Genomic DNA, 13,956 nt, shown 5'->3' with positions numbered 1-13,956 from the left:
TGGGGCGGGGCCTGGATGCTGTGGGGCGGGGCCTGGGTGCCATCTGGTGGAGGGACCGCCGGGCACACAGCGCCCTCAGGTGGCTGCCGGGCGGGCAGCCCGGGCTGGGCGGATGCTACAGGTCGCGCAGGTGGGGGAGAAAACCACCGCTCTCCAGCCCTGCGCCCCCAAGCCGTGCCTCGAGCCCTGCATTCTTGAAGCCCATCTTCCAGCCTCATCCCCTGGGGACCCAGGGACTCACTTCCTTTGCAAATCTGGGTGTCTCATCTCCAGCGTGATGTCCCGCATGCCCCTGCCGTGGAGACCCAGAATGGGGTCACCAAATCCCTGTTCCCTCACGCACCGTCCTCCCCAACTCCGCTCCTAGGGGACCTCGGGGTCTGGTCACGTTCTGCCTTCCTTCTCAGGGACAAAGACGTCGCCCTATTTCCCTGCCCTTTCCTCTTTGAAAGTTCAGCTCGCCTCTAATCCTATGCCACGACAAAAGATCTGGACCTTGAGCCTTGACGCGGGCGTGCTACGTCCCAGCCCCTCCTCCCTGCAGGGTCTGGATAGCTAAGCTCCCAGTCCGACCCCTGCCCCCAACAAAAGTCCCAGAGCTCCCCAACCTCTCCTCCACTGCAACCTTGGACCCAGTCCTCAGCCCCGCCCAGAAGGGGCAGGGCATGCCCCTCACCTGTCGCCACTCCCCGAAGGCACTCCATCCAGCTCCCCTTGGGGGATCAGACTTCCGAACCCCATCTCCCGGGAAGTCAGGTCGCAGAGCCCCCAACCCCTGCCCCCTTTGGAGACACAGCTACCTGCTGTCCCCTCCCCTTCTCCCGGGCCCGCCCTCGCCTCTCCCGCCCCGTCCCCGGGCTGGGCGGGGCCCTCCGTGCCTTTCCCAACGCTCCCGGCACCCAGGGCACCCGAGGGACCATGGCTGCGGCAGCGGCCCCGCGGGGGCGACAGCGGGGAGAGCCTCGCGCGCTCGGCCGGGCGGTGAGGTTGCTGCAGCGCCTGGAGGAGCGGTGCGGGGACCCCCGACTCTCCTCGAGCCCGCCCTCGCTGCGGGACCTGCTGCCCCGCACCGCGCAGCTGCTGCGCGACGTGGCCCAAACCCGGAGGACGGCCGGCGGAGGCGACCCCGAGGGACCCGGGGGCGCGGGGGACTTCCTCGTCGTCTACCTCGCCAACCTGGAGGCCAAGAGCAGGCAGGTGGCGGAACTGCTGCCACCGCGGGGCCGGAGAAGCGCCAACGACGAGCTCTTCCGGGAGGGCTCGAGGCTCAGGTGAGCGGGGCCCCTGGCCCCAACAGGGAGGGACCACCAGTGAGGCCCAGGTCCGGCCCCCAGCCCCTCCTCCCTCAGACCCAGGAGTCCATTCCCCAGCCCCTCCTCCCTCAGACCCAGGGTCCATCCCCCAGCCGGTCCTCCCTCAGACCCAAGAGTCTATCCCTCAGCCCCTCCTCCCTCAAACCAGGAAGTCAGGGTCCCAACCCCTTCTTCCTGAGGGAACCTGGAAAACTGGGCCACCCAGCTTTTCCCTTCCTTGGACACCTGCGCCCTCGGCCCCCATTTCAAACCCCCTTCCTTGGGCCCTCAGCAGCCGCTTCCTCGGCCCACCCTCCCAGAGGCTTAGAGACACATCCTGGGATCGTGGGGACCCCAGGGAGCTTCCTGCAGGAGGCGGGGTGGATTGACACCCGCATCACACCCCTGCCCCAGGGACTCCCCGGCACCCCCTGTCTTCTTCCTGAGGAACAGCCAGCTCAGGAGCTGGGGCTGGGTGCGGCTGCCGGCTCTGGTTCTGAGCTCTGGGGATGGGGCTGCCGTGTGACGGACAGATGAGGTTTGAGGCTGAGAGCTCAGAACGAGGTCTGGACCAGTGGCTCTCAACCCTGCCACACCCCATGCCCCTTCCTTATAGCAAATATTTCATAGCATCTCCTTAAATTCATCCTGAAATGGACTGCATAGGGTCAATAACCTGCCTAGTCATAATTTTTCAAAAGTCACTCTATCGAGTTTTAATAACATTTTCTTGAATTCCTTGTATCCAAACTATCTTCTTGACTTGTAATCGGTAGAAAGCCATGATGAACAAGATCATTCACTTTTTTTCTTTTGCACCAAGTTTCTGAAATCTGGTGTGTTTCACATTTAGAGGACCCCTCAGTTGGGACCAGCCCCGCCGTTTGGATAGTGGCTGCAGATTAGACTCTGGGGAGGGAGGGTGCTTAGCAACAGCCAGGGGTGGCCTTCTAGAAGGTCCCAGAACCCTACAGACCTGGCCCAAGGAGACTACTCATATAAAATAAGAAGAACAGTAATAATAATGGACACGCCCTGAGCGCGGATGTCCGCTGGGCGTGCTAGGCATTTTACATGCTTGTAAGGCTGGGAAGCATCCTTGTCGCTCCCCCTATGAGGCAGGGGGTCCTTATGCCCATTTCACAGCTAAGGAGACTGAGACTTAGGGGGAAAAAAAAGAACTTGTCAAAAATCACACAGTTAATCGCCAGAGCTGCCCTCTGCTACTCCCCATCCTGATCTGTGCCTCAGGGATGGCAGGAGAGGGCACGGGGGTCCGCCACCCAGCGCTGCTAAAACCAAGAGGAAGGCTGGAGCGTGAACCGTGTGCAGACCGCCCTCGATGCCCTCAGCTCTAGTGGTCCCACGTCTCACTCGGCCAGGCTTCTCCTCCAGCCCCCGGGGGACTGCAGGCGGAGGGTGGGACTTGTCTTCTGGAGGATGGCCTGGCTGTTGGGCAGCACCTCCTTCCTTCCTAGATGAAGAAACCGAGGTTCTGGGAGGATAGGCGTCAGGGTTGCAACAGGCAGGGCTGGAGTCGACTTTTACCCTACACTGAGACGAGAGAGAGAGTCCGGGGCCGTGTCCCTGTGGGTGGAGGCGTCGGTGGGAGCTCCAAGTCCAGCCAGGTCCTCAGAGTCCCTCCCTGCAGGCGACAGCTGGCCAAGCTGGCTCTCATCTTCAGCCATATGCACGCAGAGCTGGGCGCGCTCTTCCCCCAGGGAAAGTACTGTGGACACACGTACCAGCTCACCAAGGCCCCTGCCCACGCCTTCTGGAGGGAGCACTGCGGAGCCCGGTGAGTGGGCACCTGGCCCTGGGGGCCCTCAGCTCCCGGAGCCTCATCCCGCCCCTGCCCAGGGACCCAGGAGTCCAGGCCCCCAGCCCCTCCTCCCTCAGACCCAGGAGTCCAGGCCCCAGCCCCTCCTCCCTCAGACCGAAATATCCCGCCCCGGCTACCTCCTTCCTAGAGGTCTTCCCATCCTAGGCTCCCAGGGGCCTCAACTGCATCCCCCACCCTGCTCCACCCAGGTGTGTGCTGCCCTGGGCCGAGTTTGAGTCCATCTTGTGCACCTGCCACCCTGTGGAATCGGGCGCCACTGCCCTGGCCTTGCGCTCCACCATCGACCTCACCTGCAGCGGCCACGTGTCCGTCTTTGAGTTTGACGTCTTCACCAGGCTCTTCCAGGTCAGGGAAGGCCAAGGCTGGAATCTCTGGGGAAGGAGAGGTTGGGGGCACAGATTCCTGGGTCTGAGGGAGGAGGGGCTGGGGGATGGACTCCAGGGTCTGAGGGAGGAGGGGCTGGGGGCCTGGACCCCTGTGTCTGAGGGAGGAGGGGGTTGGAAACCTGAGGAAGGAAGGGTCTGGAATCTTGTGTGTCCGGAGTTCTCCCTGAGGTCTCCTCTGGGTGTGTCCAGGAGCCTGACTCTTAGGCCCTGGGAGGCGTTGGGGGTGTGGCCCCTCCCTGACGAGGCCACGCCCCCCCCCCAGCCCTGGCCAACCCTCCTCAAGAACTGGCAGCTCCTGGCGGTCAACCACCCGGGCTACATGGCCTTCCTCACCTATGACGAGGTCCGAGCGCGTCTGCAGGCCTGCAGAGACAAGCCGGGCAGGTAAGAGGACCAGGCTCAGGGGGGAGGCTGGGGGGTCAGCTCAGGGGCCTGAGTCCTGGGCCAGGATTGGGGGGAAGCCCAGACACCCTTCAGAGAGTGAGAACTGAAGTGCTGAGGCGCCCAGGACCCCAGGGAGTCAGATGTTGGGTACCCCTGCCTCCTGCCTCTTCTCCCGGGACCTCCTGGACCTTCCTACAGACTCACAGCTAAAGGGACAATACCTAGTCTGGCAGAGGGCCTGAAGACACTGCGCCAGGATAAGATCCATTTCTGATCGGTCAGAGCCCATACTGTTCCATCTGTTAAATAGTTTGAATATGACCCCCCCCCCCCCCCCCCCGGCTGAGGCAGGAGATGGGGAAACCAGACACCTGAGTCATTAAATGATTTTAAGCCAGGAGGTGGTGTTTTTGTTTTTGTTTTTGTTTTTTGGTGAGGAAGATTAGCCCTGACCTAACATCAGGTGCCAATCTTCCTTTTTTTTTTTTCCTTCCCAAAGCCCCAGAGCGTAGTTGTCTATCCTAGTTGTAGGTCATTCTAGCTCTTCTATGTGGGACGCCACCACAGCCTGGCCTGATGAGCCGTGTGTAGGTCTGCACCCAGGATCTGAACCTGCGAACCCTGGGCCACCGAAGCAGAGCACGTGAACTTAACCGCTCAGCCACAGGGCTGGCCCCATAAACCAGGAGTTTTGAGCTGTTAGATGCCCCCAAAGGGCTGAGAATTGAGGGGCTGAGCTACCTGGAAGACCAAGAGGTTAAGGGAATAGGAGGTCAGATTCATGAGTCTTTGCAGGGCTGAGGTACAGGACCCCCAGGACAGCAAGTGTGTTAGTGCTCTTCCAGTTACCCTGCAAACTGGTTTAAAGGGAAAGAAAAAGGGAGGAATTTATTCCCATAATGGAAAAGACCAGGTAAGGGGTTTCAGGTGTGGCAGGATCCAGGCACTCAAGTGCTGTTGTCAGGAATCGGTTCCTGTGTGTCCCTGTCTCTGCTTTCCTCTGTGTCAGCTTTGTCCTCAGACATGGTCTCTCTTCATGGTAGCAAATGGTTTCTAGAAGCCCCAGCTGTATATCCTACTGGCTTAGCCACCTCTGCAGAAATGGGGTACCTAGCTCCGGATATTTTCAGCAAAATTCTCAGGGTTGACTCCCATTATTGTGGTCAGGGGTCCTGAAATGCAAGCCAGAATCAGCCTTGTCTAAACCTCAGTGAAGGAGGCGGAGGAGCCCATCAGGTGAAAACAATAGACATCCCCCCTAGTGGGCCACAAGGACCTAAAAGAGTGAGAAGCTGGGAGCTAAGGGGGCAAGGACACCTGGATCCTCGACAGGGTGAGGGGCTGAGAGGTCTCAGAATGGACAGCGGTGACCGCTCCCTCACCCCATCCTACCTTCATCTTCCTCCCCTTCCTCCAGCTACATCTTCCGGCCCAGCTGCACTCGCCTGGGACAGTGGGCCATTGGATACGTGAGCACAGATGGCAGCATCCTGCAGACCATCCCTCCCAATCAACCCCTGTTCCAGGCCCTCCTGGAAGGACAAAAGGAAGGCTTGTGAGTTCCCACCCTGGCCAGGGGTAGGGGGTCAGCAGGACACACCTCCAAAGGTGGCCCATGTTGAGTACTGCCCAAGACCCCTACGTGAGGGCACGCAGCTCACAGAGCGGACTTCACAAACTTGCAATACCGCTGCATTCCAGCAGGTGGCAGACAAGGCTCGGAGGGGGTGCCTTTTCTAGTTCCCACAAAGCTGCCCTATGCGCAGGCAACCCCGGGAGAGGTGTGTATGGAGCTGCCCACAAGCCCGACGGCTCCATTCTTGGAATTGCACTCAAGAGCTTTTGCTTCTACATATCCATATCCTGTTCCAGAATCTAGACCGTTAAAGCAGAAAGAGAACTGGGCGAACGGCTAGCCGGGGGTTTCCAATCTGTAACCTTGGCTCCCCGGGGACCCTCTTTCAGAAGGAGCCTTGGGTATGAGGGGAGGGAAGAAAAAAGGCAGGTGAGGGTCTCCAGTCACCTGGACCTTTAACCAGAGACTTCTTGTCAGTCATAGCTGTGTGATACGATATGAGATAGATGGATAGATAGACAGTTGATAGACAGGTAGATACGTGCATTGGATGGATAGATAGGTAGATAGATGGATAGATAAATAAAAGATGATAGATAGACAGGTAGGTAGAGGCATAGATGGATGGATAGATAGATAAATAGATAATAGATAGATAGAGGCATACTAGGAAGATAGATGATAGATAGGCAGATAGATGGATAGATAGGTATATAGATGATAGATAAATGATAAATAGATGCATGGATGACAGATAGGTAGATAGATGATAGATTAATAGATAGATGGATAGATAGGTAAATGATAGATGCATAAATGGATAGATGATAGATCAATAGATAGATGGGTAGATAGATGATAGATGCATAGATGGATGGGTGGGTGGATAGATGATAGATAGATGCATAGATGGATAGATGATTGATAGATAAATAGATGATAGAGGCATAGATAGATAGACGATAGATGGACAGATAAATGATAGATTCATGGATGGATGGATAGATAGATGATAGATGCATAGTTGGATAGATTGGTAGATAGATGGATGCATAGATGATAGATTTGTAGATGGATTATGATAGATGCATAGATGATAGATGATAGATGGTAGATAGATGGATAGATAGATAAGTGATAGATGATAGATATATAGATTGATAGATGATAGATGCGTAGATGGATAGATGATAGGTAGGTAGGTAGGTAGACAGACAGACAGATAGAAGCAAGACACATATGCAATCCGTCTCCATTATTCAGGACAGTTACGTCCTATAAAGTCTTTATAAACACTGAATTAGCACACTGACATCGCTCCCGGAGGAAATAAAAGTTTAGGTTCTTGCAAGACTCTGGTCGCATTTTTGCCAACCAGTCGCTACACAGGAACCTTTACGTGTGTTTCTGTCAGAGACACCTCTTTAACATGTACTGGTGGTTCATTCACACCCAACTCACGGCCAGCGCGCTGTAACCTGTGCCCAAACAAAGCTGCTGTAACACACGCATTTTCTCCATGAGGCGCGTCACAGCCTCCTTGTGCTTAGGACACTGGATGGCACCACGGCTTGTGCCAGGGGGCGTTTTAAACAGCTGCGTCCCCGACAAAAAGCATAAGAATGGGAAAAACGTGGCACCCCAACCATTGCGAAAAGGACACTTGTTTCCAGTGCGGGAGCTGGAACGAGAGGGCCAACGGTTGCCTTGTTCGACCTCCGCTGGAACGTGCCCGTCGGGCAACACAAATTTTTTGCCTCTACGTGCATGTCCGTGAGTGAGCACGAAAATGCCGCAAGTATTGATTTGGGGTTACAAATAGATTTTAGCGAGCAGGCAAATTTGCGAATATGGGATCCACAAATAACGAAGAGCTATTGAATGAGGCAGACGGTTCCAGCCCTATTGGACAGCTGGGGCACAGAGACAGAGCCTGCTCCTCAGGTCACACAGCTCCTGAGCTAAGGCAGCCAGGCTCAGAATAGGGACCCTTACCCACCGTAATGTCCTGAGTTCTGGGTCAGAGTTCATTGGAGAAGAGGATTCCAGAGTTAAGATAAGTGTGAACACCATCAGTCTGACTTAACCCACCTGCCCCCCCCCACACACACCCATACACACACACACACACACCCAACATTTTATAGATGGGAAGATCGGGCCCTGAGAGACTGGAAGGGAATCCAAGGTCTTTCCACCACACAGCAAGGTGACTTTCTGGGTCTAACGTCGACCCCAGCCTTCTCTCTTACTGTGGAGGGCACACACTGCAATTTTACGAGCGCTCTCTCATTTAATCCTCACCACCCATCTTGGCCCCAGCCGGCATTATGCCCATTTTACAGAAGGGAAAATTGAGGCCAGAGAAGTAGAGCTGCCCAGCCCAGGTCACACAGCGTGTCTGTGGGAGAGCTGCGTGGGGGCCCAGGCCAGGCAGAGCCACCAGCCTCGGGGGACTTGCAGCCCTGCCATTGGTCCGAGGGTGCCGTTCTGACCTGGGTGAGAGTCCCCCGGGGGTTGCAGAGCACTTCTCAGAGCTCGGTGCTCAGACCTCGCGCACAGCCCAGGGTCTGGGTCCCTCCAAGCCTTGCTGTGTGACCCTGGGCAGTCGCCTTGCCCGTGCAGAACCTCGTCACCATCTGGGAAGCACCAAGTAGACTGTCTGGGAGGGTCCTTCTAGATCTGCTAGTCTAAGACGCTAGGATCTGGTCCCTGCAGCCATCTGTGACTCTCAGATGCTCCTCTGCTCGGGCCTGAGGACTCCAGGACGGCGACACTCTGGGAGGGCTCAGTCTGAGGTTTCCTGGTTCTCACGCATCTGACCTCCGTTTCTAGAGCTTGAGTCATTTAGGTCTAATGTGCTCTTATGTGGGGTCTTAAGGGACATGGTCCTTCTATTGGGACTGAGGGGACGCAGCCCTGCCCTGGAGAATCCCAATTTGAGGAGAGGGAAGGGAAAATACCCCCAGGCCAGCAGTGGATTTGGGCCAGATGCTCATCCCAGAAGCCCAGCCCCGTGGCAGTGTGGGGGTGCTTGTCAGTCTAGAGTCGGGGGTGCTGGCTGGCCCCTAGCACCCCTCTCTTCCCTCCCCCAGCTACCTCTACCCAGATGGGAAGAACCACAACCCGGACCTGACCGAACTCCGCCAGATGGAACCCCAGCAGCACATCCACGTGTCGGAGGTGAGCCCTGGCCTGTGCCCCCACCCTGCCCGCAGCCCCCGCCACCCCGGCTTCTGAAGCCTCAGGTTCTGTGCCCGCTTGGTGGCCATGGGACCTGGGATAAATCACGTAGTCTCTCCGAGCCTCTGTTCCTCTTCTGGAAAATACGGCCCCTCCTGCCTCCTACTCAGCTGTTTTCGTGGGGATTAAACTAGGAAACGATACCGCTGAGGTCATCAGAACAACTAATGCACTTGGGTATCCACCAGTGGCGGCCCCCGTGCCAGCTCTTACTCTCCACAGCCGCCCCGTGGGTGAGAGAGAATCCACAAATAAATTTTTTAGTATAAGTATAGCCCATGTGGTATTTGGGATATACTTATGCCTAAAAATTTATTCCTTGTTTATCTGAAAATCAAATTTAACAAGACCTCCTGTATTTTTAGTTGCTAAATCTGGCAGCCCGGAGTTAGGCCACCCAGAGAACAAGCCTCATAGCAAAGTGTTCATGTAGGGGCAGCTGGACCCACGGGCCTTGAGCTGGGAGAGGGTTTGGGGCTGGCACAAAGGTTTGGGACTTGCTTCCTGGGGCCCAACTGGTCCCCCCCGGGCTGACACCTCCCGTTCCCATCCTCCCCACCTCTGTGCCGGCCAGGAGCAGCTGCGGCTGTACTGGGCCATGGACTCCACATTCGAGCTCTGTAAGATCTGCGCCGAGAGCAACAAGGACGTGAAGATCGAGCCGTGCGGGCACCTGCTTTGTAGTCGCTGCCTGGCCGCCTGGCAGGTGGGTCTGACTCCACCCCACCTTCCCACCCGGTCTCCCCCTCCCGACGGTAAAAATCCATAAGGAGCTCCCATATGCCTCATCCATCAGATAGGGAAACTGAGGCCCGGGGAGAGAAGAGACTTGCTCAGGGTCATGCAGGAGTGAGGACCAGCAGCCCGCCTATCTGTGTCTGTGCCTCTGTCTCCATCTCGCTCTGCAGCTGTCACCTCTGCTTCTCCCCCTCCAGCTACATATGAGTGTGGCAAGGCCTCCTTCCTCCCCTCGCTGGGCGATCCAGGGTCAGTGGCTTCACATCTCTGGGCCTTAGCTGCCTTCTTGGCGAATGGGGCTGATGGTGGTAACTTCCCGTGGGCCATAGTGAGGATCCACGCCCACGAAGCCCTCAGCAAAGGCCCCTGGGAAAGGGGGGCTGTTGCCCTGTGCAGGGTGGGTACCCGACATGAAACTTTTTCACTGTAAAGTGAGTGTTGGACATTAAGCTTTGGATTGGCGAGGCCTCCATTTCAAAGACATCCATCTCCAATAAACATATTGCTGGCGATCTGACATGGCTCCTAACGCAGCAGCGGGATAAGGAACCAGGACACCCGCACCCATGATGGTCCCCTTGAGAAAGCCCTGGGGGACTAGAAAACTGGCCCCTTATGTGACCCCATTTTCCCTTCCTGCACCCTGGTTCTGCTCATACGCCTTAAATTTGCCAATAAAGAGCAAAGCCAGGAAACCCTAAGCACCACCCTCGGCCCCTGATGAGGCCGAGCCCCAAGTCCATGCTCCCTTCCTCTCTCTCCCTGCGACCCCGCCTGAGGCTGCCGTGTGGCCTGGATGGGGCGTGTCCCCTCCAGGCCCCGTGAGTAAAAATCTTGCTCCTCACAATTCCCTGATGGCCGTTGCTGAGCGGCGTCCTGTCATCATAAGAACCACCAGGGCCGGTCCAGCCACAGCACTGGCCCCGCTGGTTGGGGGAAGTTCTGCGGGGCTGGCCACAATGCACACGGCCCGAGCAGGTGCCTCGGGCACTCCTAGCCCATGGTGTCACTGTAGATAGGCCGAGACCCCCGTGACACCGGGCTCCCCTGGGCTCCCCGTTTGTGAACCCCTCCTGACCTCGGCTCTGGTCCACCCCCGCTTCCCATTCAACATCTCTCTCCCCATCCCCCTCCCTCTGTCTGTTGGTTGGGGATCACTCTGTTGGGTGGGGCATGGTGGAGAACAGGGAGACCCTGACCGACCCTCACCTCCCCCAGCACTCGGACAGCCAGACCTGCCCCTTCTGCCGCAGCGAGATCAAGGGCCGAGAGGCTGTGAGTATCCACCAGTTCCAGGGGAGGCCAGTGGAAGCCAGGCTCCCTGCTGAGGACCCCAGGCCTGGCAGTGACCAAGAAGATAGGGAGGAGCCGCAGGGGCAGGTGAGCGGGGCCAGACCCAGGCTGGAAGTGGAACCCCTGGGTCTGAGGGAGGAGGGCCCGGACTCCTGGGTCTGAGGGAGGAGGGGCTGGGGCCCGGACTCCTGGGTCTGAGGGAGGAGGGGCTGGGGCCCGGACTCCTGGGTCTGAGGGAGGAGGGGCTGGGGGCTGGACCCCTGGGTCTGAGGGAGAAGGGGCTGGGGGCCTGTACTCCTCTATCCTAAGAGAGGAGGGGGCTAGTGATCCAATTCCGGGTGCTGCAGGCCTGGACTTCTGCCCCCCTGGGTCAGGGGGATGCCTTCCTCCAGGTGGAGCCCTCCTGAGGGTGGGGACTTCGTCTTATTCTCCATCACATCTCCGAAATCGAGAACTGACTGCTGGGTCTCCAGGCAGGAGGACATGTAGGTGAGAAGAAACTGGCAGCTGATAGCCCCCCCACCCTCTGTCTCCCCTAGGTGGCCCCCTCAGCTCCCCCATTGCCCCCTCGACTAAATCTCTCCCCCAGGAGACCCAGAGATGAAGGCCAGAGGAAGGTGGTGAGTCAGGGGCTGGTCTGAGGTGGGCAGCTTGGGTCTCGTTCAGCCCTGGGGCCCCTGGTCTGGCTGGGTGCTCACGGGGTCGAGGCCCAGCACTCATCATCTGTGCCCATTTACAAGGTGTGCGATCTGCCATGCACCACCTCTGTGGCCTCTTCTCTTGTCTTCTTCCTTATTCATTCCCCCTCACTGGCTTTGTGCCTCTCCTTCCCACATCCCTGGCATGTCCTACCCCAGGGCCTTTGCACGAGCTGTTCCCTCTGCCTGGACCTGCTTTCCCCAGACTCGCTGTCTCATCCCCTCCTCAGGGAGACCTTCCCTGACCGCCCCATTGAAAATAGCCCCCCGCCCTCCAAGGCCCAGCCCCACTGCATTTTCCTAGTCCTTTTTACCACCTGGCAGTGTGTGCAGTTTTTGTTGTTTTCTGTCACCGTCAGCAGATTGTGACCCTCGTAAAGGTTAGTATTCTCCATTATATCTCCAGAGTCTAGAACAGTGCCTGACACATAGTAGGTGGTCACAAAATAGGCATTGAATGAATACATTGACCCAAGTCTTCCCTATAGTCCGATGATGTTGAAAATGTTCCTCTCTTCATTTTCCAGAGGAACAAAGCTCAGAAAGGTGACTGCAGCTGCCCAAACCCACACAGCCTGAAAGAGGAGAAGCCAGGGTTGGGGGGGCAGGGACCTTAAATACCCCGAAATCCTGTGCTGCTTTTCTAAGCGAGCCCCAGGCCTGCTTTCTTCTCCCCCCGCCCCCCACTCCAGCATTTTCTGAGACCCTGGCTTGCTGGGGAGGATCAGATCTCTGCAAGGAACTCGGGCTGAGGACACACGAGATGCAATCGATCGTGGGCAGGCTTCAAACAAACAGCTCAGGAAGTCCGGGAACATTATTCGACCACAGCAAACAAGAGAGCCAGCGGGAGGTGGGGTGGCGGTGACACCAGCCGGGGAAGCTAAAAACAGATCCCGATCTGCAGCCAAAAGCAAATGGAAACATTAGGAAGCACTCAGCCGGCCCCGTGAGGACAAGGAGGGGGACACAGCCAGGCGGCAGGTGGACGGGCCACCTCTGGCCAGAGGGTCACACCCTTGCACAGGCTGTGCCCTCCACCTGGTGTGCCATTTCCTCTTCTCCCCCAAACCTGTCAGTCATCTCTCTTTCCTTCATTCTTCAAAACATGCAGAAGAGATGGCCCTGGGTCTGCCTGTTCTCAGCACAGTGACTGTCACATATGCTCTGTGCCCAGCGCTGCTTTTTAATGCATTTGTGTAATTGTCTTGACAACCTGATGAAGTAGATACCATTATTTTTTTTTTTTTAAAGATTTTTATTTTTTTTCCTTTTTCTCCCCAAAGCCCCCCAGTACATAGTTGTACATTCTTCGTTGTGGGTCCTTCTAGTTGTGGCATGTGGGATGCTGCCTCAGCGTGGTTTGATGAGCAGTGCCATGTCCGCGCCCAGGATTCGAACCAACGAAACACCGGGCCGCCTGCAGCGGAGCGCGCGGACTTAACCACTCGGCCATGGGGCCAGCCCCGAAGTAGATACCATTATGATCCGTATTATACAGAGGGATACACTGAGGTCACCCAGCTCAGACCCCTGGCTCCAGATTCCAGAATCCATCCTTCACTCCCTCTGTGATGCCAGCACAGGGGCTGCTGTGGGCACAGGGTGAATGGGGCTGTGTTCATGGTCAGTGTCACTGGGGGCGTGATTTGCATATGGTGCTCCCCAGGCTTAGAATGCTCCCCTACACTGCTGTTCTCCAACTGAGAAATCCACCTCTGGGGGCATCACTGTTATTCAGTGGGACCCTGGCACCTTGCTGTGGCCACTGGGGACCTCTCCCATCCTCACTGTCTCTGTGTGGAGAATGGGGACAGGCATGGCAGGGCCCCATGGGTTTTGATGAAGTCAACAAGATTGGGCATCTGTAACCTGAGTCAGATCCCTTCCCTTGCCTCTCAGAAGCCCCCGAGACCTCAGGACTCCAAGAGTTAAAGGCAACATCCTCTCCCCCAGCCACAAGGCCTGGGGATCTGAAATCTCCCCACCTCTCTGCCCTCCCACCACCCTACAACTGCTTTCTAGCAGCAATGGACCCCCTTGCTGTTCTCTCATAAGCCAGCAAGCCCACCATCCACCACAGGGTCTCTGCCCACATCCTTCCTGCACTCAGGCTTCTGCTCAATCATCCCCTCCTCCAAGATGCCTTCCCCAGGTACCTTTGTGTCTGGTTGCCCCCCACTCTCCCCATGCACTATTCCAGTTCTCTGAAGGACACCTAATGCTCTCTTGGGGTATTTCCTTGCTCACGCACTGATTACTCACTGTAAGCCTCCTGCTCAGTAGACTGTCAGCTCTGTGAGGACAGAGATTTTTGTCTGTCTGGTTCATGGCTGTCTCTTCAGAGCTCAGAAGAGTGCCTGACACACTGTAGCAGCTCAGGAAATGTTTGTGGGATGAATGAATGAGTGAATGAATGAATGGGTAGATGGATGGATGGGTGGATAGATGAATGGACAGATGGATGAATGGATGGATGGGTGGGTGGGTGGATGGGTGGGGG

The 13,956-nt window shown here is 56.8% G+C and overlaps 1 protein-coding gene across 11 annotated transcripts in view; it reads left to right on the top strand.

Annotated features, from left to right (window-relative positions):
- Positions 1-7: 7 nt before the first annotated feature.
- CBLC (Cbl proto-oncogene C) overlaps positions 8-13,956 on the top strand; it is an 18,887-nt gene continuing 4,938 nt past the window's right edge. For 5 of the 11 annotated variants that reach the window (XR_006891364.1, XR_006891363.1, XR_006891362.1 and 2 more), the window contains exons 1-9: positions 8-1,271; positions 2,944-3,090; positions 3,324-3,480; positions 3,784-3,905; positions 5,323-5,460; positions 8,577-8,664; positions 9,299-9,430; positions 10,681-10,842; positions 11,295-11,375. Coding sequence is in view for 2 of the 11 variants with exons in the window: in XM_046680237.1 (XP_046536193.1) it covers positions 919-1,271; positions 2,944-3,090; positions 3,324-3,480; positions 3,784-3,905; positions 5,323-5,460; positions 8,577-8,664; positions 9,299-9,430; positions 10,681-10,842; positions 11,295-11,375 (1,380 nt within the window). In the remaining 9 variants the exon portion in view is untranslated. Of the gene's footprint in view, positions 1,272-2,943; positions 3,091-3,323; positions 3,481-3,783; positions 3,906-5,322; positions 5,461-8,576; positions 8,665-9,298; positions 9,431-10,680; positions 10,843-11,102; positions 11,245-11,294; positions 11,376-13,956 lie in introns of all 11 variants that reach the window. The other 6 variants (XR_006891367.1, XR_006891366.1, XR_006891365.1 and 3 more) reach the window with 5 other exon arrangements.

The sequence above is a fragment of the Equus quagga genome, chromosome 13, assembly GCF_021613505.1.
Source record: "Equus quagga isolate Etosha38 chromosome 13, UCLA_HA_Equagga_1.0, whole genome shotgun sequence".
Lineage (NCBI taxonomy): Eukaryota > Metazoa > Chordata > Mammalia > Perissodactyla > Equidae > Equus > Equus quagga.
This window is presented reverse-complemented; position numbering and strand designations above follow the sequence as displayed.